At 43.9% G+C, this 23962-nt stretch overlaps 1 protein-coding gene across 1 annotated transcript in view; it reads right to left on the bottom strand.

Annotated features, from left to right (window-relative positions):
• LOC103602267 (astrotactin-2-like) overlaps window positions 1-23717 on the bottom strand; it is a gene marked incomplete at its 3' end in the record, with an annotated part of 58304 nt that extends 34587 nt beyond the window's left edge. The window contains exon 1 of the mRNA XM_008586683.1: window positions 23571-23717. Coding sequence (XP_008584905.1) covers window positions 23571-23711 — 141 coding nt within the window. The remainder of the gene's footprint in view (window positions 1-23570) is intronic.
• Window positions 23718-23962: the final 245 nt, after the last annotated feature.

Genomic DNA, 23962 nt, shown 5'->3' with positions numbered 1-23962 from the left:
CCCATGGTGACCAGGGTATCGCATGGTGAGAGAAAGGCATGCACAAGACAGCAAAAACTTCCCACCCACTCTCCTCATACAGTCATCAGCACCACACCCGTTGATCCATGAATGGATCAATCCATTCACGAGGGCGCAGTCCTCACAGTCTAATCACCTCTTCAAAGGCCCCACCTTTTAAATATCATATGGATTTCCCACCCTCTTAATTCTGATACAAGAGAGATCAAATTTCCAATACATGAACTTTTGGGGGACACATTTGACCCACAGCACCTGCCTAACTATGAACAAAGCCTTGTTCTCCTTCCAGGGCTCAGCACGTATTTGATTCCTCTAAGTCCTATCACCAGAACAACATAATAGTACTAGCTCCTGGTAATAGTACTCCTAACAATAGTGTGCCTCCCAAGATCATGGTCAAGATTAAGTCAGACTAAACACATATGAAAGGCAGAGTATGTTGTCAGTCACATACGATACACACAACTGTGAATGAAGTCTGGCTGAGCCACTTCCTCAGTGTGTGCCCTTGCTTCTCTGAGCCTCAGTTTCCACACTTACACACTGAGGAAAGTAACTCCTTCCTCACTCCCCTTGTGAAAGGACCAAGTGAGTTCACATACCTGACCCATGTCTGCCACATGGCAGGTGCTCACAGAATGTTAACTGCTGTTGTGGTTACCTTGTTACTTTCTCCAAACATCCATTCAGGGAGAAATGTAAGGAGACCGCATACATGGAAAGAGTAGGCAGAATACTGCCACAGGAGCATTTGCTCTTCCCAGCAACGCTACAGTAGAACCAATATCCTCCTGGCTACCTTGCAAATGAAAAAAACTGAAGTTCAGAGAGGCCAGGTGACTTACCTGAGATCACACACTTAGTGAGAGGCAGACTATGCCCACCACTAAAGGTCTCCTGATTGCAATGAGGTGCTCTTTCCCCTGATCCATATGGAGGTGGCCTGTCTGATGTCACAGGTGGTTCAGACTGGCTAGGGCTACTCTGGGTTTCTGAAAACCTGTGCGAAGAGTCTGATGATGGATTATGAAGGGACTTTAGGAATAAGTACCTTCATATAAGGTGCTTTAGGAATAGAGAGGTTGCTTATAGCATAGTATCAGATGTGCAAATCAGATACAGCATCTTGGGAAGAAGAGGAAGGAGGGAAAGAAGCAAGGAAGAAAATGAAAGGTGTATTTATTGAGCACCTGCCATATGCTGGGTATTTTCCTATATGCTATCATCTAAATCCCCACAAACCTCAGAGGCATCTCTAAGAATATGCCCATTTTACAGGCAAGGCTGGTGAAGATCACACACGCTACGTAAGGGCTGATGAATTTTTCAGTATGAACTATGCCTTTGATAAGACACTGAGTGAGCCTTGTTCCGCTTGTCCCAGGAGGCCTGGTGAACTCCCTGGAAGGTGAATGGGGAAGGTCCTGCTGGTCCCCAGTCAATCCCCCACCCCTCCACCCCCTCAGCCTCAATCTGTCCACAAGCCCAGCTAACCCCTCTATTAAGGCCAATATTGATTTGGACAACCAGGCCAATCAAGAGCCCGTAATTACTGGGAGTTTTAATCAACTCATGCCAATTCAGCTGCTGCTCAATTTGTACTTGGCTTCAGTGCTGACAGGAAGGGAAGAGTGGGAATGAAAAAGGATTATAGGGATCAATAGTACTGGCTAACATGAGACAGCAGCTGCAATCCCCACTGGGGGCCTCGGACCTCGGAGCAGAAAAGGCAGAGCCTGTCCCCAGTCCCTAAGAGAGCTCCTAGCACAGAGTCCAAACCACCACCCTGCCTCACCTCTCCCTCCACCTGGGTCTGCGGCTAACATAAGACAGCAGCTGCAATCCCCACTGGGGGCCTCGGACCTCGGAGCAGAAAAGGCAGAGCCTGTCCCCAGTCCCTAAAAGAGCTCCTAGCACAGAGTCCAAACCACCACCCTGCCTCACCTCTCCCTCCACCTGGGTCTGGAAACCATTTAGGTACCACCCAATAGGGTCTGTTCTCCACAGGGTCTAACCTCAGTGCCTTTGTCCACGCTATGCTCTCAGCTGGACCTTCCCTCCTCTTCCTAAAAAATCCTGTGTGTCCTACAAATTATAGCTCCAACGCCACCCCCTTCCGCCATGGATTTCCACCTGATCTCAAAAAGCAGAATGCTGAGGAGACACAAAGAAAAGAAGTCGAATCCAGATGCTGCCACTTCCTAGCTGTGTGACTCCATGCAAGTCACCGCACATTCCTTATCTTGGGTTACCCATTTTAAACCAGATAATAAATAACTGTCCCCTGGGGTTGCTGAAATCACTCAGTGACATCGGGAATGTGAAATCCCTGTGTGGAAGTTCCTTCTTCCTTTTGATGCCATGAATTGGAGAGAATGATGTTTCCTTTTCTCCCACGTTCATTATTCTTCTTCTAGCACAAGCTTCATCCGTGAGGAGGGAGGGTTTTTGGTTCAGTCTGTCTCCCCATGAGTCCATGGCTATTTGAGGAGAGGGTCTGTAATTCACCCAGCTTCCTCTTAGCCCAGCACATGGAAGGGAGACAAGTCAGTATGCAAGGCAGGTGTGGCCTTTGGGGTCTGGCAGGCCTGGGCTTGAATCCCTTCTGGCTTTGCCACTTCCTAGCCATGTAATGTTAGCCAGCCACTTCGTTAGCACTTTGAGCCTCAGCTTCCTCAAAGTAAAATGAGCCTAATTATACCTACTCAGAATTGCTATGGGGGAAAAAAAAAACAAAAAAAACCAGACATTCAATGTCCCCAGCACAGTTCCTGGCACCTGGTCAAATCCTAGTTGTTATAAAATTTGTGTGATTATGATTATTATTACTTAATATTTGATGCTCGGTAAATATTTTTGGAATGTAGTAAAATGTCTGGTTGCATTGCTTAGTTTTGGCTTGAATTCCAGGGAAATACCAAAAGGCCATTATCCCCACATGGTAACCATCTGTGCAGCATTCAACATACGCTTAGTGAAGACTTGAGAAAGGAAATTCAAATGCTTTCAGTACATACTGTGGCCCAGGCACTACACCACGTTTTTCTTATACTATTCTGCTGAAGGCCTACAGCAATTCTATGAGCTTGCTAGTATTAGCCTGATTTTTGCTGAAGAGAAAACTGAGGCTTTGAGGCTAGAAGTACCTTTCACTGTAGCTCAGCTCTCGTGAAGAGCTGGGTGCAAACGTGGGGCATTTGACTCTAAACCCATGCTCTCTCCACTATACAGAACCCACCCCTTTCCTGTGGAGACACAAAAAACTAGAAGACATGATATAGCTCCAGACCTCAAGAACAGGCTTGACCAATTGGAGGGATTGGGTAAATCCCTAGAAGGAGGTAAAGCATGGTTTAAAATGGCTATGATTAAGAATTGTACCAAACAACAACAACAATAAAAGCCAAACAATCTGATTAAACATGGGCAAAGGACTTGAACAGATATTTCTCCAAAGAAGATATACAAATGGTCAATAAGCACATGAAAAATGCTCTATCAAATATGCTCAACATCATTAGTTATTAGAGAAATGCAAATCAAAACCACGACGTGATACCACCTCACACCCATTGGGATGATTGTTACAAAAACCAAAAACAAAACAGAAAATAACAAGTGGTAGCAAGGATTTTGAGAAATTGGAACCCTTGTTGTTGGTAGGATTGTGAAATGGACAACTGCTATGGAAAACAGCATAGAGGTTCCTCAAAAAATTAAAAATAGAACTATTATATGATCTAGCAATCCCACTTCTGGGTATACCCAAAAGAACTGAAAGCAAGGTCTTGAAGAGATATTTATACATCCTTATTCTTTTTTTAATAAGAAGACCGGTAAGGGGATCTTAACCCTTGACTTGGTGTTGTCAGCACCACGCTCTACCAAGTGAGCTAACCGGCCATCCCTATATAGGGATCCGAACCTGCGGCCCTGGTGTTATCAGCACCTCACTCTCTCAAGTGAGCCACAGGCCAGCCCTTATACATCCTCATTCTTAGCAGCTTTATTCTCAACAGCCAAAAGGTAGAAGCAACCCTTGTGTTCACTGTCAGATGAATGGATAAACAGAATGTGGTATATATCTCTATACAATGGAAGATTATTCAGGTTTAAAAAGGAAGGAAATTCTGAAACATGTAGCAATACGGATGAACCCTGAGGATGTTATGCTAAGTGAAATAAGCCAGTCACAAAACACAAATACTGTATGATTCAATTTATATGCGCTACCTAGAGCAGTCAAAGTCATAGAAATAGAAAGCAGAATGGTGGTTGCCGGGGGCTGGGGCAAAAGAAGGAATGGGGAGCTGTTTAATGGATACAGAGCTTCAGTTTTGGAAGATGAGAAGAGTTTTGAAGACTGGGTGCACAGCAATGTGAATTTACATAACACTATTGGACTGTACACTTAAAATGGTTAACACGGTAAATTTTATGTTATGTGTAATTTATCATACTTAAAACAATCTTCAAAAACTATTAGAAAAAGAAGTAGAAGTCATGATGGTTCGTGACCTCAAGGAGAATCTAAACCAAGTGAAAGACTAGGTAAAACCAAGAGGGAGATAAGTCATGGTTCAAGATGGCTAATGGTCAGGAATAGTGCTGGAATGGCAGTACGTCATTGCACTGCTGGGGATGCTCACACACTCTGGTCATGGCTAGTTATCCGAATATGCTCGTATGGTTGCCAGTCTTTCCCCTTAGAGGAGCTCAGGGGCCTTAGAAGACACAGGTAAGTTACTATCCCTGCTTAGGGCACATCCTTTCCCTTCTCTAGCCCTCTGTCTTCCTACCTGTCCAATGAGAAAAGTGGCAGCTGGTTTCCAAGGCCCCTTCCAGACTGGACATCCTATGGTTTTCTGCAAGAGGCAGACAGGAATTCCAAGGGAAGTCAGGTGGTAGGTTCTGGAAGTAGGAAGCACCTGGAGAAGGGTTCCTCTACCGAGAGCAGCCTGAGAACGTGCTTGTAGCTCATCCCTACAGCCTCTTCAAATGGCTGTTCAACCTTCAGCTTTCCGCATCTCCATCTGGAGCTCCCCCAGGTTCTGCACAGAGTGGGTGTTCAGTTCAGCAAATGCTTATCCAGAGTCTACTGTACTCCAGGCCTTAACCCAGACCTCAAAGAGGAACCAGTCTAATGCAGGGAGAAGAATACATGAGCATATTCTTATAGTCCTTGGGCTTTGTTATATGACAGAAATATGCACCAAAAGCTGAAGGAGGGCACACCAGGGAACACTTTCTCAAGAAAATCTGCCAGGAGTCCTGAAGAATGTTTATTCAATAACTGTCTGGTAACGTTAATAAATAACCTTTGGAGAGCTCATTAATAATAATAATAGCTAACACTTAATAGTGCTTACTGTGTGCCAGGCACTGTCTTAAATGTGTGCTGAATATTAACTCCTAATGTGCACAGCCTGATGGTATAGCTACTACTATTCTACTCATTTTAGAGAGAAGGAAACTGAGGCATGAGCAGCTTTAGTAACTTGTCACAAAGCCACAGGGCAAGTGGCATAGCCTGGATGTCAAGCCACACTATGCTGTCTTTCACAAGAGTGTTAAGGTTTCTAATGTACCTCGCCATCCATGATACCAGTCTAGCCTCATGTGACTACCAGATAAAGATTCAGATGCAATTTGGAAGAAGAGGACCCTGAGGTGCAGAGATGGAAGAGGACTTCCCAATGTCACACAGTGAGTAGGTGAGGGGTGGAGCTGAGGCTCAACTCAAATCTGCACCTCTCCAAAGCTATGCCCACTGGGCTGATGGTGAGGCTCAGAGAAGAAGCCCTCTCTGGTGCCAAGGTGGGGGCTCTAACCATTTTCCACTTGGATCCAGGCCCTTTGTGGTTTACAGGTGCTGGGAGGGAAATGGATAGCTTTGGTGCACTCTCCAAATGCCAGACACACTTCCAGGCTACAATATTTTATTCAGTATTCCCAACTATTTAGAAAAGGGTGTACTATTTTCACCACTCACAGAGGGAAACTGAGGCTTGGAGGGGGTGATAACTTGCTTCAGGTCCACACTATAGATGCTTAGATTTCTTTCAGTTTTCAGAAGCCTCTTGTCCTATTCCCTATATGAGTGGCACAGAGCCAGAGGAATTTTGACAAGGTGTACATGCTACTTGGGGAAAATGGCTTATTGTGACATGGTCTTAGTACTTGCTATGGAGCCAGGTCCCATTCTAAGCACTGAATGTGCATCAACTCATTCCTTCCTCACAGCAACCTTGGGTGGTAAATACCATCATCGTGCTTATAGAGAATCTGAAGCACAGCAAGGTTCATTAACCTGCCCAAGGTCGCACAGCCCATAAGTGGTACAGCTAGGAGGTCCAGCACCAGAGTATCTTTTCTTAACCCTTTGGCCATACCCGCTCACACAACAACCATGTAAGGTAGTGTGATATGGGAAAAAACAAACTCAGTTTCTCCTGCAATACTTTCTCACAACATAATCAACACATAAGCCTGGCTGGTTAGCTCAGTTGGTTAGAGCTTGGTGCTGATAACACCAGGGCCCAGGCCCAGGGTTTGATCCTTGTACTAGCCAGGCATGTCCCTGCCCCGCCCCCACCAAATGAATTTGGGCTGGCCAGTTAGCTTACTCAGTGGAATACGGTGCTGATAATACCAAGGTCAAAGTTTCTGATCCTCATACCAGTCAGCTGCAAAAAAAGTCAACACAGAACACTTCTGTGACCTCTGGTCACCTAGAAGTATGTGGGGATTTCTTTCCACCAGCAATCAATTCTCTGGTGCATTCTTCAGCAGACACCAGCTATGTGTGCTCCTAATTCCATTCAATTCTGACAATATATACCTGGAGATAGTGTCAAATCCCACAGGTTGAGGGCTCAGTCCCATAAGACTGCCTCCCCCTGTGGGAGTAAGCAGGACTGTAGCCATGTGGGGACCTGAAACCACATGGGCTCTAAAAGATTTTAAAAGGACACAGCTTTTTTTCTTGGCATGCATTTCTCTGAGTTTCCTCTTTTCGCATGGGCATTTGATATTTTGAACCTTGGTTATGGGCCAAGATGACATTATTTACAGGAATGTAAAGTTGTGTTCCGGCTAGCCTGATGCTGTAAACTTGCCACGAGTCATGTACTATACAGACCCTCAGAAACCAAGGAAGACGTCAATAAAGCTATGCTGATTCCACCCCAAATCAGGACTCTAGGATAACATCAAGGACAGGAGCAGAAACCAGACAGAGCCTTGACAAAACTTTGCAGCTGGCTTCTTGCACAGAGCCCCCACAGCTCACATCCCCCTCCCTTCTGTTTTTCATTTCCCATGTTCCATTCCCTCAGCTTCCTTTTTAAAACCCCCGGTAAATCTGAGTCTTTGAGATGGCTTTAGTCTGACCACTCTCCTTCAGGCTTACCAGGGAGGTGAGTTAGTCCCACATCTCTCTGGGTCACTGGTATTCCTGAATACAATGTGACTTCCTGTTTCACCAACACTTGACTTTTAGGTTGCTTATTTTTGTTTGGGGCAGGCAGCAGGACCTAGGTTCAGTAACAAGATTTGGCAAGCTTCAGGCAGGAGCTGAGCGCCCTGTAACACCACTTCAGATGACAACTGCAAGCCCCAGGTGGTTTTGCCTGTGCTTCTCTCTGACTGGCTATAAATTGGGGCTCCTAAGACCCCCTCCTTAGGATCGATTAATTTGCTATAGTGGCTCACAGAACTCAGGGAAACACTTATGTTCACTGGCTTATTATAAAGGTTTTACCTTAATAATGAACACCAGAAGAGATGCATAAGGCAAGGTATGTCCTATGCACACCCTCCCTGGTCTGCTACCCTCCGGGAACCTCCACGTGTCCACCTATCTAGGAACTTCCCAAAGCCAGTTCTTTTGGGGTTTTATGGAGGCTTCATTACGTAGACATGGTTGATAAAATCACTGGCCATCGGTCATCAACTCAACTTTCAGTCCCTCTCCTCTCCTTAGAGGTTGGGGTTGTGGCTGAAAGTTTCAACCCTTGGGGAAATTTGCCTTGGTCTTTCCTATAACCAGTCCTTATCCTGAAACTGCCAAGAGGCAACCAGCCAACAGTCTAGACATTAGCATACAATAAGGCTCATCGCTTTGAAAACTCCAAGGATTTTAGGAATTCTATTGCTGAAAGCTGAAAGGAAGACCAAATACATAGTCTGCCCTCGGTATCTGCAGTTTCCACATCCACATCCACGGATTCAACCAACCATGGACCGAAAATATTTGGAGAAAAAAAAAAGAAAGAAAAAATAACTATAAAATAACAAAAAACTAATACAAATAAACAATACATATAACAACTATTTACATAGCATTTACATTGTATTAGGAATTTTAAGTAATCTAGAGATGGTAAAGTATACAGGAGGATTACCTGCAAATACCACATCATTTTACATGAGACTTGAGCATCCATGGATTCTGGTGTTCCAGGTGGGGTCCTGGAATCAGTGGCAGGTCACTTCCTTCCCGGGGATGGCGTCCACCCTCACAAAATGAGGACAGCAATACCACTTTGCTGGGGTGCTGCAAAGGTTCAGAGATCCAATGCTACACTTAAAAGCCCCTCCAGATATTTGTTCTCTTTCTCTTTCTATGCCAGCCCCTGCCTAAAAGGTTCTACTCTCACCCAGGATGAACTCAAGACATAACATTTTACAAGGAGCCTTAGAAAAGGCTTGCAAGGTTCTGGACCAGCTGGAGGAAAAAAAAAAAAAAAAAAAAAAAAAAAAAAAAAAGGTGTGGGTGCCAAAGATTCAAAGGAAGAGAAGCAGCAGCTCAAGCCAGAGCCTACATCAGAGGAAATTATTATGAAAGGAGACAGTTCATCCTGTCAGCATGCAGAAAGGAAGAATCCATGTGTCCATGCGTGACTCTAGGTGGCAGATCCAAACTGGCATTTTCTGGCTGTGTAAATAGACTGTGAGCTCCCTGTTAGTCAGGGCACAGTTCATCTCTGTAACTTTCTGGCCCAGAGGAGGGTTCAACACATACCAGGTACTTAAGTGTTAAGTTCTGAATGCAGCTAAAATTTGAATGAAACTGAGGACTAGCTAATAACCAATTTTTGCTTCAACTAGAGGCAAAGATCAGTTGTACCTAGCTTGGTGCTATATACTAAAGAATCCACTACTAATTGTCAAAAATAAAATAAAATAGTTGGTGGGAAAACTATAAAGAAAAGATAAGGGACATGATTAGTAGCAAAATCAGGGTTGTGGCTACTTCTAGAGAGAAGGAAGGGGTTAAAATGGGAAATGGAGGCATGGTGGGTGTGTTGGGGGAAGGGCTTCTGGAATGCAGGTAATATTCTAATTCTTCACATGGATGATGGCTAAATGGGTATTGCTTAATTAGTACTGATGAAACTAAATGGTGTCTTCTACATTTTTCTCTCTGTATATTTATATAAAGATATTTTTAAATCCTTCGCCTTGAAGTAGCAAACAGGAGATTTCATCACTTACTAACCTTTCTCCTGAAAAACAAATTGCTAAGTATATATCATATAAAAAAACTACTAAAAGGAAATATCAAAATGTTAATGGTAGTTATTGCAATAGCTATAGGTGATATTTATTCTCTCTCCATATTCTAAGCATTCTTGTATGTTTGTTTAATAATTTTGTAATTTTAAAAAATAAGTTTTTAGTTGAAATGCTTTGTTACCTAAATGAAGCAACAACAAAAACACAAAGGTTGTTTCTACCACTGCTGCCTGAAATTCACCCTGTGGAGAACCTTGTCTTCTCCCCGAGGTTTACTGTGCATGAAAGAACAGCTCTCCAGGGGAAGTCGAGGGACTCCAAGTCCCACTGACTCTCTATAGGCCAATCTTCAGTGTATTCCCTGTATGGATCTAAGTACAACTTTGATTTATGGACTACTGGGGGGAAGAAAAGTGGTCCAGAGAGAATCAAGTTCAACTCTGAATTTGTAGAAAGGGTAAGGAGCTTAGCTAAGGATGTACAATAAGCAGAGCCATGTTGAGAAACAGTCAACTTACCACCTAGATGTATATCATCCCCACAATAATGAGCTTCTAAAATCACCCTTTCCTTTCCATGATGGTGAAAAAATTTCGAAAACCAAGGAAATCCAGAAGAGGATATCATGTTTTCTAGCTTACCAAGCTCCTCCCTACCAGATAGGAAATGACCTTGGGGAGAGAGTAATAGATCTGCAACATAACCAGCGCCATTTTAGACAAGCCCAAGTACAAAACGGCGCTGTCCACCTCCTCCCCCATTCTCTTTTATAAGAAACCTCATGGTTTTGGAGAAAATGAAACTTTGGTGTTTCCGCATGTGCAGAACTCTCCATCTCCATGACCTAACTCAATCCCCACCCCAGAATTACATCACCCAGCTCTTGGTCCCAACATACCAATATAAGCTCCCACTGCCCTATGTTAGGTACTATCCCCATTTTCAGGGCAGCCCTGGGCTGCCTGCCACTTTGAGCACAGCCCAGCAGATTTTCTTCCTTTAATAAAGCTTGAACAGTACCTGGCATCATGGCTCACTTTCTTGTAGAGAGGTCATGGAACTGGGTTTGGCTCATGACTAGCCCAGCCAATAACACTGTAAGGTGCAAGGATCATTCTAAGTTCATGGAAAAGAAAAGAGGGACTCAGATACATTCAGCAATATGTCCAAAGTCACACAGCTTCCCATTGACAGGGATGAGATTTGAACCCAAGTCTGTATTATGACCAAGTCTGCTCTTTCCACTGGAATGGAATTCTGATTAAGTAGTCCCTCTCCCTCTATGAACATGTATCACTCTGCTTAGGTAGTATTTTCTCAGTGAGGTGAAAGGCTAGCGAGTGTTAGATGAAACCTCCTCACTGTTTACTACCTCAAGGTGAAGGGATTTTAAAATATCTGGTCTTCTGGGAGAAGACTTTTTAAAGCAGGGGTCAGGGAGAAGCTGGAGGATACAGGGGAAGGAATAACTTTTATTGTTTATACAATTAATAATGATTACGATGATGATGGTGATGATGATGATAACGTACCACCCTGAATGAGCCCAATCTTGTATGATCTCAGAAGCTGAGCAGGGTTGAGCCTAATTACATGGATGGGAGAACTCCTGGGAATACCAAGTGCTGTAGGCTTTAAAAAGAAAATGATGGTGATGATATAGTTTCTCATCCACTTATCCCCAAGACCCATGAAAAAGACAAAAGATAAAAGAAGGATGCTATCCTGGGTGAAAGAGAGTCCTACACTGGAATTTAAAACACCTGGGTGCTATGCAAGCACAGCTCTTGTGCTCTTTGGCCTCAATTTGATCACCTTTATTTTTAATACAAGGAAAATAAATTATATATGGTTAAGATCAAGCTAAGGAACGAGTTGTCTTAAAAAGAAAAAAGAAAATGGAAATGCTCTTTGAAAAGTATACATAAAGGCATTCAGTTCTGACATAGAAAATTATCTCAGAGAAACACAACTGGATGCTTTTTATGCTTCCATTTTTAAACTTACATATAAAAATTCTTATTTATATTTGAATATGCATAGGGAAGAAATGTATAGGAGGATATATATAGACCAAACCGTGGCACAGTTATCTTTAAAGTGGGTGAGTGGTAGAAAAAAATAAGATTTATTTATTTATTTTTTCTTTATACATTTCAGCAGTGTTTAAATTTGTTTTATTTTACAATGACCATGAGTTATTAAAAAAAAAAACAAAGAAAAAAGACTGACGATCAGATAGAGAAAATACCGTATGAATGCAAAAATTCCATTATTATAATTATGACACAATTGCTCCAGTTTTTCATTTCAGAGCTAAGCGAAAGATGTCCAGTTATCAGCATTTCAATGTCTGTGGAGTCCTCCTTCACAGCCACTAAGGACTTTGTCATAACCTCACGGAGACAGCAGCCCCCTTCCCATTCACTCTTCTCTGCACAGCCGCCTGCATTTAACAAAGAAAAAAGACTGAAGATCAGATAGAGAAAATACCTTATGAATGCAAAAATTCCATTATTATAATTATGACACAATTGCTCCAGTTTTTCATTTCAGACAAAGAAAAAAGACTGACGATCAGATAGAGAAAATACCGTATGAATGCAAAAATTCCATTATTATAATTATGACACAATTGCTCCAGTTTTTCATTTCAGAGCTAAGCGAAAGATGTCCAGTTATCAGCATTTCAATGTCTGTGGAGTCCTCCTTCACAGCCACTAAGGACTTTGTCATAACCTCACGGAGACAGCAGCCCCCTTCCCATTCACTCTTCTCTGCACAGCCGCCTGCATTTGGACTCTCTCCCACACGCATCTCACACACCTCATTGGGCTCCACTCCCTAAAGTACTACTTTTATTTTATCACTACTCTGCTCAAGGTCAAACACCCTAGCCTGCTCTTGAACTGCATCCTGAAAGCAAAGCTTCACCCTTAAATCGGAATAGCGTGGAAAACCAGTTGTGTTGCTCCTTGTATGCTTGTTTTTTTAATCCATTCGACACTTTCACCTGAATCATGGAATACTAATGCAGTTTGGAAACTGTCCCAACAGACTTCTGGGCATCTATTCTAAAGAAATAACTCAATGCACAGAAAAAACCTTCAGAGAAACATTATTTATAGCAGATGCAAGTTGGAAGTAATCAAAATGTCCAACAAGAAGACAAAGCAAACAATGTTTCTTCCCCTCCATGGAATATTAGGCTATCATGACAAATGATATTTATGAAGAACCTGCCCTGGTTCAGGATGAGGATTCTTGTATCAGGGTGCTTGGTCTAAATTCTCTGCTCTGGAACTTAGCAGCTATGTGGACCTTAGCGAGTTAAGTTCTCTCTGCCTCAGTTTCCCATCTGTAAGAAAGGGTTAATAGTGAGACCCACCTTAGATGCTTTGGCACACAGCAAGCATTCAATCTTAGCTCTCATCATGGCCACGACCACCATCATCCTCCTTATGTGAGATTTCAAATAATAATAATAATAGTGACCATGTTTTATACCCATTCAGGGCCATGTGCTGGCCCATTGTGTATGCGTTATCTCAGTTGGTCCTAATAGCAGCTTTGTCAGGTAAGTATCAATATCTCCATTTTACTCAACAGAAACCTATGAAGCAGATGACTGAGGAACTTGTCCCAAGGTCACAAAGCTAGTGAGGGTCAGAGTGAGATTTGGGCCCAGATTCCTCTGATGCCAGGAACTGTGCTCTTAAGAACTATCCTGACATCCTGAAGGCAGGGGGTGATCGTGGGAGTACATATGTTCGCTTTTAGGGGCGCCTTTCCTAAAGGGAAAAGATGTTTCAGGAAGGTGCATAAAACACAGTGAAAATGTCTATGGACAGTCCAGGGACGCTTACAAAAGGGAGGCAAAGGGATGGGGATTTTCCCCCCTGAGTATTTGTTTTTCTACCACCCAATTAAAGTCCCACCCTCAAACCTATGCTGCACTTCCCTGCTCTCGGGCCCTCCCAGTGTTAGAAACACTGCCCTCTGAGAACACAAATCATAGGATCATAGGTTCTAGAACTGAAAGGAACCTTAGCAATGCACGGGCCCCTCTCTGGGCTGGTCCCGAGTTCCCTCTCTGGGCTCCAGGGTGCCTCCTACACAGATGGCCGCTGCCTTCCTAAAGTGATTTATTTAGTGCCTGCAGCCAACAGGTGGCAGAACCAGGACTGCAGCTCCCATTTCCTGCCTCTGATTTGGGGCTCCTTTCCCTGCACACTGTTCTTCCAGAGATCAAAACGTAAAACCCATCACTTTGGAAGAGCGGGGGCTGCTCCCTGACTTTAATGGATAATGACTTCTACCCAATAAAACCAGCTTACCAGAAATATAATCAGACCCAGCAAGTTCAGGTCTGGAAGAAATAAAATGAGAGAAAAAAAAATAGAGAAGATTTCAAATGTCACGTGAAGAATAAAATATTTAATGCCATAAAAGGGTGCATAGGCTTTATGAGAATGCTGCACATTATAATCATGGAAACCCCATGCTACCACCCCTCTCCCTGCCAGCCTAGAAAGGAGAAGGCTGTGCTTGAAATTCACAAAGGAAAGAGGCAAACGCAGGGCTCCTGACTGAGGAGCAGCTTCCTCCCTCTCATCCCCAAAGTGTGAGTCCTGTGTGCAAGAAATGAATCAATGGACACAGTTGCAATCGCCTTCTTCACTGACTGCCCCTCTCCCCTTTTCCAATACTTACTCTCTCTTTAGCTTCCTCTGGATCTCGTGGATGCAGAGGAGGAAGAATGAACCCTGGACATTGAAGGAAGGCGGAAAGAAGGAAGTGTCCCTTCCCTTTATGTGCCATGACACTGGGGACATGAGCTTTATCCCTGGGGAACTATCCTCAGCCTCTGGAAGTTATCCTCATCTGATGAGTTAAGAGAATGGGCTTTGGAGTTCAATAGATTTAGGTTTGAATTTCTGTTCTGCTTTTACCTGGTTAGTTGAACTTGGGCAAGTTTCTCATGCTTTCTCAGTGTATTTTCTCATGGATAAAATACGAGTAGTGACCGTGCTTGCCTTGTAAGGTATCTGTGAGGATTCGATGTGATGATACATTTCAGTGTTTATCCCAGGGCCTGGCACATAATCAGCACTCAAACATTCTTTATGTAAATCTTCATCAGTAATCTTAGGACTGGTATTACTTACAGCACACATTCATTTATTTATTAACAGCATTAATAACATCAGTCCTAGTGTTACTGGTAAAGGCACATATAGAGACCTCTCCATCTGGGGATCTGTTTGACCAGAGGGCACTTTGATGAGGACACCACAGAGAAGATGCCCCACCCACTAAATACTGTTTCTCAACCTAAGAGTCTGAAATAGTTCCTATAAAGATTCCCGACTCTTGACTTTACATCTAAAAATTTTTAAGAAAAATATGGCAAGCACCATTCCTCCCATTTTGCATTCTGGCAAAACCTGTCCCAGTTGTACTCTGAATCCATCACACCCCATGTCGCCGATCCGCATGGATAGACTAAGTCTTGAAAGTCCATTTCTGGGGAGGAAGAACCACTCCCCGGGAGGCAGACCCCACCACCGAGGCTCAGCCCAGCTGCACTGTCCCGAGGGCCGGATGCCCAGGCAGACAGGGCCAGGCTTCCCCTGGTCAGCAGGGTCGGGCTGTGCTCCAAAGTGATTTCTCACTCTGCCGATTCTTCTTGCTCATCTTCCCTGATCCCTCTTGAGTTTTGCTTCCTTTAATTACAGCCCAATTGAGTCATTAAAAGTGGGAAAGGATGAGAAATGAAGAAAAGTAGCCTCTCTCCCTTACTGAGCCAGACTCCAGTTTTCGCCTCCCTCTGAGCAGCACTGTGAGGTTCCTGACCTATAATAGATGAAAATGAATCTTGACTTTTAAAAGGCAGCATTTTGCTGTTGCCTCTCAGCATCTCTGGGCAATTGGGGATCCTATCATCATTCCTAATATCTTGGAGGCCAGATGGCTTTTTAGGTCAAAATAGAAAAAGAAAAAGATGGAGCAGAGGAAGTAGAAATGGGCTGGGTGATTTGTAGGGGGTGGTGAGTAGGGGACTGGTTTGAAATGGGTCTGGAATTCAGAGGCAGGGCTGGGAGCTGACACTAGAGAAACCCCTAAAAGATACATCACTCCCCACCATCCAGTGAGTTTGCAAATCCCTCCACCTTCCTTGGTCCTTTCTTTGAAGACCCCGAGCTCTCAAGTGTTGCTCCTTCTTTCCAGCCTCCTTCCCTACTAGGCTTCTCCGAGTACCCCAGTTTCCTACCAGACAGGTTCACTTTTCTCACATGTAAAGTGAACCTAGCTCATAGGAGTCCTGTGAAAGTTAAATGGGTTAAAATAAGCAAAGCACTTAGAACCAAACCACTGTACGGATGGTTGCTCTTTTATTACTGGAGTTTTCTCTTTCATAGAATGGATATAATAGTATTCATCTGGGAGAACAATTATAAGCATTAACTGATGTGACCATAAGCAAGCTAGCACATAGTAGGTGCTTAGTGAGTGGCGGTTCTCTCCTACCCCCCCCACTTTAATACTCACCCCAACCCTCTTAGAAATTCTCATACAGAGAAACAAAGCAACTTGTTCAAGGTCGCCCTGCAGCCCTGCTGAAGTCTATCTTGTCTTTTGAACTAGCTTTTAAAACAAGGTGAAGCTCTTGTTTTTGTATCTCCTGCTCCATTCACAGTGCTGGACCCAGGAGTGTTGCTAAATACACATTTGGACTGATATAGATAGAGGCAAAACTGATGCTCTATGGTCATTACTGTAGGAAGGTGCAACTGGGAGGGGAATCCTGGGATTAAGTCCAGATTCTATCACTACCTCCCTACATGAACTTGACGAATTTCCACATCTTTCTAGGCCTTTGTTTTTCTGTTTGTATAACACGGACGCTGTCCTGGGTCACATCATCTCCAGGGTCTCTCCCCACTCTGTGAGTCCATGTTATCGGTAAATGGGTAGATTAAAGATGATTAAAGATTAAATTAAAGGGTAGATTAAAGGGCCTACACATCCTTTGCTACTCTTCTCATGGACAGACAAGGTCAAGTTCTCTCCCCTTGAATCTGGGCTGACCTTAATAACCTATGTGACCGATCAAATGTGGTGGAAATGACGCTCTGGGACGTGGGAAGCTAGGTGCTGGGAAGCCTTACAGCTTCTGCTTAGGCTCTTGGAACTCTCAATCTCAAGGTGGTCCCTTTGCAAGCCCAGCCTCCCTGGCATGAGAAGCCCAAGCCAAATGGAGAGGCCACGTGCTGACCCTCCTGTTCACAGTCCAGTTGAGGTCCAACACAGCCAGAGTCACCTGGTCCAACACACCAGTCGTACCAACCCTAGCACCAGCCAGGTAAGTGAAAGGGCCTCTTAACATGAATCCTCCAGCACCAGATACCCCATCTGTCACGGACTAGAGACAAATCAGATGCACCCTTCCCATACTCCTGACCCCCCATACTATAAACAAAATGAAAGAATTGTTTCAAGGTGCTGGGGTTCGGCACAGTTTATTATGCAATAACAGATTGTTGGGACAATGAAGGTGAGCTATGAACTGACATTTCAAAAGGGGCTGAGGAGGATGGATTTTGATCACTAGATTGTCTGGTGCTGGGGCAGTCCTGAGGCTTTCTTCCCATGCTGGGAAAGCCAGGATAACACAGAGGAATAGAATGAGTGAAATGCTTCAGGGGCAGCACAGTTACTTAGAGATGGTGGTGGAAGTTTTCTGTTTTCCTCCTCTATCTTAATATTTTGCAATGTTTATACTGCCACATGGCATCAACGGACCCATAGCATACATTTCAAATGGTGCCTTGCTTACTTCATTATGTTGCCAGATTGATAACATTTCTAATATACAACTATTTCTCGTGCTTTGGTATACTGCAGGGAGCACAGGCCCCCTCCCTTTTCTGATGCTTCATTCATTGCTGTTTCCTTCATCCCTGGTTAAGAGGTGAGGTTTCCCTGGAAATCATCGAAAATAAAAATAATAGGATAGTTCTTTATATATTATCTACTGTATCACCCTCCCTCCCCATAGTATTGTTTGCCCTGTATTCATATTTTATTGCTGTTGTAACAAATTACTACAAACGTGGTGGTTTAAAATGACACACATTTACTGTCTTAGAGTTCTAAAGGTTAGGAGTACAACATGGGTCTCACTGGGCTAAAATCGAGGTTCTGCCAGGGATGCATTTCTTTCTGGAAGCTCTAGGGGTGAAACCCTCTCCTTGCTTTTTCTAGCTTTTAGAGATCACTTCTAGAGGCATTCCCTAGCTTATAATCCCTTCCTCTGTCTTCACAGCTAGCAATGTTGCTTCTCTCTGGCCCATTCTTCCGCTTTCCTCTTCCACATTTAAAGACCCTCGTGATTACACTGGGCCACCTGGATAATCAGGATCATCTCCCTCTTTTAAGGTTAGCTGACTAGTTGTCTTAGTCCCATTTGCAAACTTCATCCCCACTTTTGTCATGTAAGGTCACATAACATATTCCCATGTTCTGGAAATGAGGATGTGGACATCCTTGGGGGGACATTATTCTGCTTACCTCACACTTATGATCATCCCCCAAAGGGGAACTACATCCCTGAGGAATACATTATCCCAGGGGAAAGACACCCCAGCAGAACCAGAAAATCAAGCAAAAGAAGTCATATTTCTTATTTTGGAAGTTGAGGTCTACTGAAATAGACCGGAGGTTACCAGAAATGGGGGACGGCGGGGGAAGGAATACTGAGAAGTCATTGCTTAATGGGTACAGAGTTTATGTTTAGGATGATGAAAAAGTTTTGGAAATAGATGAGATAGTGGTTACGTAGCATTGTGAATCTAATTAATTCCACGCAATTTTGTGTTTAACAATGCTTAAAATGGAAATTCTTATACATGGTTTACCACAATAAACATAAATAAATAAATGAATAAAAAGAAGTTGAGGTCTAGAGAGAAGGTAAAATAACAACAATAATAATAATAAAACAAAGGAAGAATCAGTGATCTATTAGAGAATTAGCCTTCCTCCCACCCACAAAAAAGTAAAGATCATCAGAGCTGGGAAACATCATCTCAATGTTGAAAGTCAAACAAGATAACCTTATAAATGCCAATGAATGTCCTTAAAAGGGATGCCATGCTCTATTCCCACCAGTCTAATCACACATGTGGTGGAAAGGGATGAGGGACTATAGAAAATCAGGTAGGTCTGAGGGTTCTGAAGGCTAAGGGGGTCTGTGAGTCACTAGCTACATAGCGTCTGCTCGATGCCACACCTGGTCAAGTGCTCTTCTAGCATGAAAACTACAAATGCCTTCATGGCACCTCTAGATCAGGGAAGCTTCAGACAGCCTCCCTTAGATCGTCATGGCCTCAAGGTGGTGTAAAAGAGTTGCTGGACACTCCTCATGCCCTCGGAAGTGTGAGAAAGCTATATGATGGACAGAGCCAGCTGTTACAAATGCCTTCATGGCACCTCTAGATCAGGGGAGCTTCAGACAGCCTCCCTTAGATCGTCATGGCCTCAAGGTGGTGTAAAAGATCTGCTGGACACTCCTCATGCCCTCGGAAGTGTGAGAAAGCTATATGATGGACAGAGCCAGCTGGCCTCAAATGACCTTGTGTGGGATGAAGAGTATAAGATAGCAGATAGATCCTGGGATGGACCACACACCTGTAAACCAGGTGGGAACAAAGAGGTCCTTACATACAGCAGAAAGGAAGGAGAATGACGGACAAGGCCCAGGAGAGACAGCAGTGCCAGACTGACATATGATCACCCAGAACCAAATATCTCCTTACCCTCTATGCCCTAGCGCACATCAGATTCCTTGAAGTTAAATGTTCAGGAAGAGGTGGGAGGCAGAAAACTGAGATTCACTAGAATTAAGTTTCCACTGCCAATGGATGGAGCAGAACAGAAATGAAATTCAGTTACAGAAACAAAAAAATGAGTTATGTTATTCCCTAAATTTGTGTGGCCCCAAATATCATATCGACTACATACAGATATCAGTAATGTATCTCATCATCTTAAACATAAATGGCACTTTGTAAATCCCAAATCATTTCCAGTTATATTCTTCGATTTTTCAGACAATTTATGAGTTCAAGAATCATTGCTCCTGTTTGAAAGACTAAGAAACTGGGGCTGAGAGCAACATAAATCCCAAAGCTGGACGATGACCAAATCAAGGCTTAACCCTCGTTCACTCAGACCAGGCTTCTTTGCATGGTTCTTTACTGCCGCCTTGTCTCAGCTCCCAGTTGGGAAAGCACCCAAAGTGGCCCTGGCCCAAACAATGGTATTGAAGACATGGTACAGGTCCTTCGTCCTGTCACCTGGTGGTGAGACCTTGGAAAAAATCACTCTGCTTCCTGAGCCTTGTATCCACATCTAGGAGGGAATCTATTGTCCAGATTTGCTGTGAGAAAGAGTTATTAGAAGTAGACATGCTTTGGGGCCGGCCCGGTGGCGCACTGCTATAGTGCGCTGCTTGGGAAGCGCGGCGGCGCTCCCGCCGAGGGTTCGGATCCCACATACAGACCGGTTCCCACTCACTGGCTGAGCGAGGCGCGGGAGCAACACCGAGGGTTGCGATCCCGTTGCCGGTCCCGGTCCGGTACGGGGGCGACACTGAGGGTTGCGATCCGTTGCCGGACACGGAAAAAGACAAAAAGGAAAAAAAAATAAAATAAAAAGAAGTAGACATGCTTTGAGAACAATAAGGTGTTCTAAAAATATAAGGTATTATTATTTTTATACCAGATTGAATTTCTTAGAAGATAGGCCATGAGAAAACTTGCTCTTCGCAGGTGTGGTAGAGTCTACAGAGAAATGAAAGGGTTTTAAATCTCAGCATAAAAGTGGGCATTGCCTTGTTTATTCTGAAGTCACAGAGAGGAGCTTGCCTTATGTTCACTGAACCCTGGAGTTGCATTTTTAACATTACATCTTTAGTCTAGAGAGGAAGGTCTTTGACAATCTCATCAGACTGTTGGATTTTCTTATAACCTCCAGGGAATGAATATTCTTTCTCTCTCTTTATTTTTATTTTTTCAGTTTATATTAATGATAGGGAAAGAGAGACAACTTCAGCTTAGACAAACACACAGACATACACACAATTTCTGAATTCTGAGGCATCATTGTTCTGGGACATCTATCCTCAAGGATAAGGAGCTTAATTAGTTCAGGAAAGAGAACTGATGGAAAAGAGGAAAGAGGCAGACAACTTAATCCTTTCAGAAAAGTCTGCCTCATGTTTTGGAGAGAGCACAGATTTGTGATGTCCTTTTGAGGTGCTTGTCCACTGACTGGATTTAAGACTTGGGCAAATCCTCCTCTCCTCAGTGGGTCTTAGCTCTCTAATATGCAAAATGAAGAGCTGAGTTGCAATACTCTGAAGTAGATGGCGGCTGATGAACACTGACCTAGCATCCACGACTCCTTTACCTGTTGCCAGCCAGCACCCTACTTTTCCTTGAGAGTCTATGCCTTCTTCCATCCCAGGGTCACATGCTTCAGGTGTAGCTGCTCCCTAGCCCAAGCTCCACATGTGACTGGTTCTAGGATGAGCCCAGTCAATCCCCCTGACCACAGTGAGAGATTCCAAATTGGCCCAATAAGATGGAATCCTGTAACTATAGTTGGAGGGACTAGGAAAGAGGTGTTCTTGTCCTGCAGGATTCACTGAGTAGGGAGGGTACAGATGACCAGAGAATGGCACTGTGCTAAGGAAAGCAGAGATAAGGTAACAAAAGGAATCCCAATGACATTGCTTGAACCCTTCAATCCAGTTGTCTCTAGACTTCCATTTGAGATAATACATTTCCTCTCTTTCTTTAAACTAGTTTGAGATGAGTTTCTATCATTTGTAATCCTATAAAATTCTAATCAATAAAATTTCCAATTGCCCATCCACCTCTAAAGATGTGATGATCTTTGATCTAAAATATAATTTCATTTCATCTTCTCAGGTTTGAAAAGCTTACTCTTTGTATTGGTCTCCTGGCCTTTGTTTATTTCTCAGCGGACATGTAGGTACATTAAGGACTCACTGTGTATTCCACTTCCCTTGGGTCTCTCTCAGAAAGCCTGGTTTAGAGCAGGGATTCACATCCCTAGCCCATCCCTCCCCTCCTTTCTTCCTAATTTACTGAGATGGGTACTGTTGGAGTGCTGACCTGAATCAACAAATTCCTTGGGTTCTCCCTCAGTTTATTGGGAGAAATAAACTTGAAAACCAGTCCATGCTATAAAGTGTCACAGGTGATATAATAAATGTGGATACAGAAAACAATCATGATCCCTAGAAGAGCACCCTCACTCCTCTTGGATGAGAAAAGGGACATCTCGGGGGACAGGAAAGGCTTCATAAAGGAGACAAATCAGGGAAGATGTTCACTTGTTTGCTACATAGGCTGAGAGAACATTCACTCTAGGCAGAAAGAATTGCATGAGCAGAGGCCCTGAGGCATTAAACAAGCAAGAATTTTCAGAGAATGACATCTACACAGCTCCATTTGGCTCTAGTGTAGAACGAAGGAAAGTGGTAGGAGATGTGGCTGGAGAGGTTGGAATGGGGCCAAAAGAAGAAAGGCATGAAATGCCAGGCTGAGTTTAGCCTATGGGACAATGTTTCCCAAGTATACTGCCAAGAGACCCCAACACACACACACACACACACACACAGGCACGCACGCACACGCACACGCACACACACACGCACACACGCACGCACACACTCAGTTGTTAAAAATTCAGGTTCCTGGGACCTAATCCCTTCTACAGAATCGAAATGTCTGGGGTGGAGGGCCGGCCCGGTGGCGCACTGCTATAGTGCGCTGCTTGGGAAGCGTGGCGGCGCTCCCGCCGAGGGTTCGGATCCCACATACAGACTGGTTCCCGCTCACTGGCTGAGCGAGGCGCGGGAGCAACACCGAGGGTTGCGATCCCGTTGCTGGTCCCGGTCCGGTACGGGGGCGGCACTGAGGGTTGTGATCCGTTGCCGGACACGGAAAAAAAAAAAAAGGAAAAAAAAAAAAAAAAAGAAATGTCTGGGGTGGAGGGCCGGCCCGGTGGCGCACTGCTATAGTGCGCTGCTTGGGAAGCGTGGCGGCGCTCCCGCCGAGGGTTCGGATCCCACATACAGACTGGTTCCCGCTCACTGGCTGAGCGAGGCGCGGGAGCAACACCGAGGGTTGCGATCCCGTTGCTGGTCCCGGTCCGGTACGGGGGCGGCACTGAGGGTTGTGATCCGTTGCCGGACACGGAAAAAGACAAAAAGGAAAAAAAAAAAAAAAAGAAATGTCTGGGGTGGAACCCTGGGACCTGCAATTTAAACAACAATCTTAGCTCATTCCTATCAAACAAATCCTCAATTTTTGGACCCCCTTCTGTAGGCAGCAGGGATCCTCACATACATATATCCTTCTGTTTCCTTATTTCACACTAGATACTAAAACTCCATGCAAATAAGGCTGCCTCCCTCCCTGACATCTTTGCCTTAGTGGCCCCCACTGTTTTCCTAATGTAAGTTGACCCACCTTTTGAAGCCACTTCCTAAATCAGTTTCCCAAGGAAGCCTTATACAAATGTTAGGTCTCAGCTGAAACTTTCTCTTCTAGACCACATCAAAGCACCTACTCTCTGTACTATTTGCATCTCAGCGACATGCCCCCCCATTGTATTCATAGAGGTAAGGCACACCCTATCTCACTTCCTAGTGGACTATAAGCTTGCGGAGGCCAAGAGCTTTCAAGGACCTATTGTATGGCGGGCACTTAAGTTATAAAATCTCATTTCTTTCTTCCAACAACTCCAAGAGGTATGTTTAATTATGCCACTTTACAGATGAGGAAATCAAGTCAGCCTGGTGTGCTGAAGGCCACAGAGGCAGGAGTAATGGGTAGTGTGAGCCTCCTTGACCAGCTTCCCTTCACAGGTCCAGCAGATGGCCTTAAAGCCACAGCCAGTGCCATGTTCCTGGGCCAATGAGAACTTACCACACATCCTGAGGAGTCCACCTGGCGGTCAGACACGCACTTGAAGTTGCGAGTGCAGCCCCCATTATTCCGAGAGCAGTCGCGAACTGGCCCAAAGGAAGACAGCAGGTCATTGATGGTTTCAAAGTACGTGGACAGCATCGCTTCTTCCCTTGGAGAGAAAGAGGATGGTTAAACCCTAAAGACATCTGCATTGTTAGATTTAAAAATAATAATAATAATGTGAATTCATTACTTTTGAAACATTATTTATTCTATTTATATTCAGGAAAATAGTACAAAAAAGTATTTTTTTTTTTTTTATTCAGGAAAATAGTACAAAAAAGTATTTTTTTTTTTTTTATTCAGGAAAATAGTACAAAAAAGTATTTTTTTTTTTTTTATTCAGGAAA

The sequence above is a fragment of the Galeopterus variegatus genome, unplaced genomic scaffold, assembly GCF_000696425.1.
Source record: "Galeopterus variegatus unplaced genomic scaffold, G_variegatus-3.0.2 Scaffold4077, whole genome shotgun sequence".
Classification (NCBI taxonomy): Eukaryota; Metazoa; Chordata; class Mammalia; order Dermoptera; family Cynocephalidae; genus Galeopterus; species Galeopterus variegatus.
This window is presented reverse-complemented; position numbering and strand designations above follow the sequence as displayed.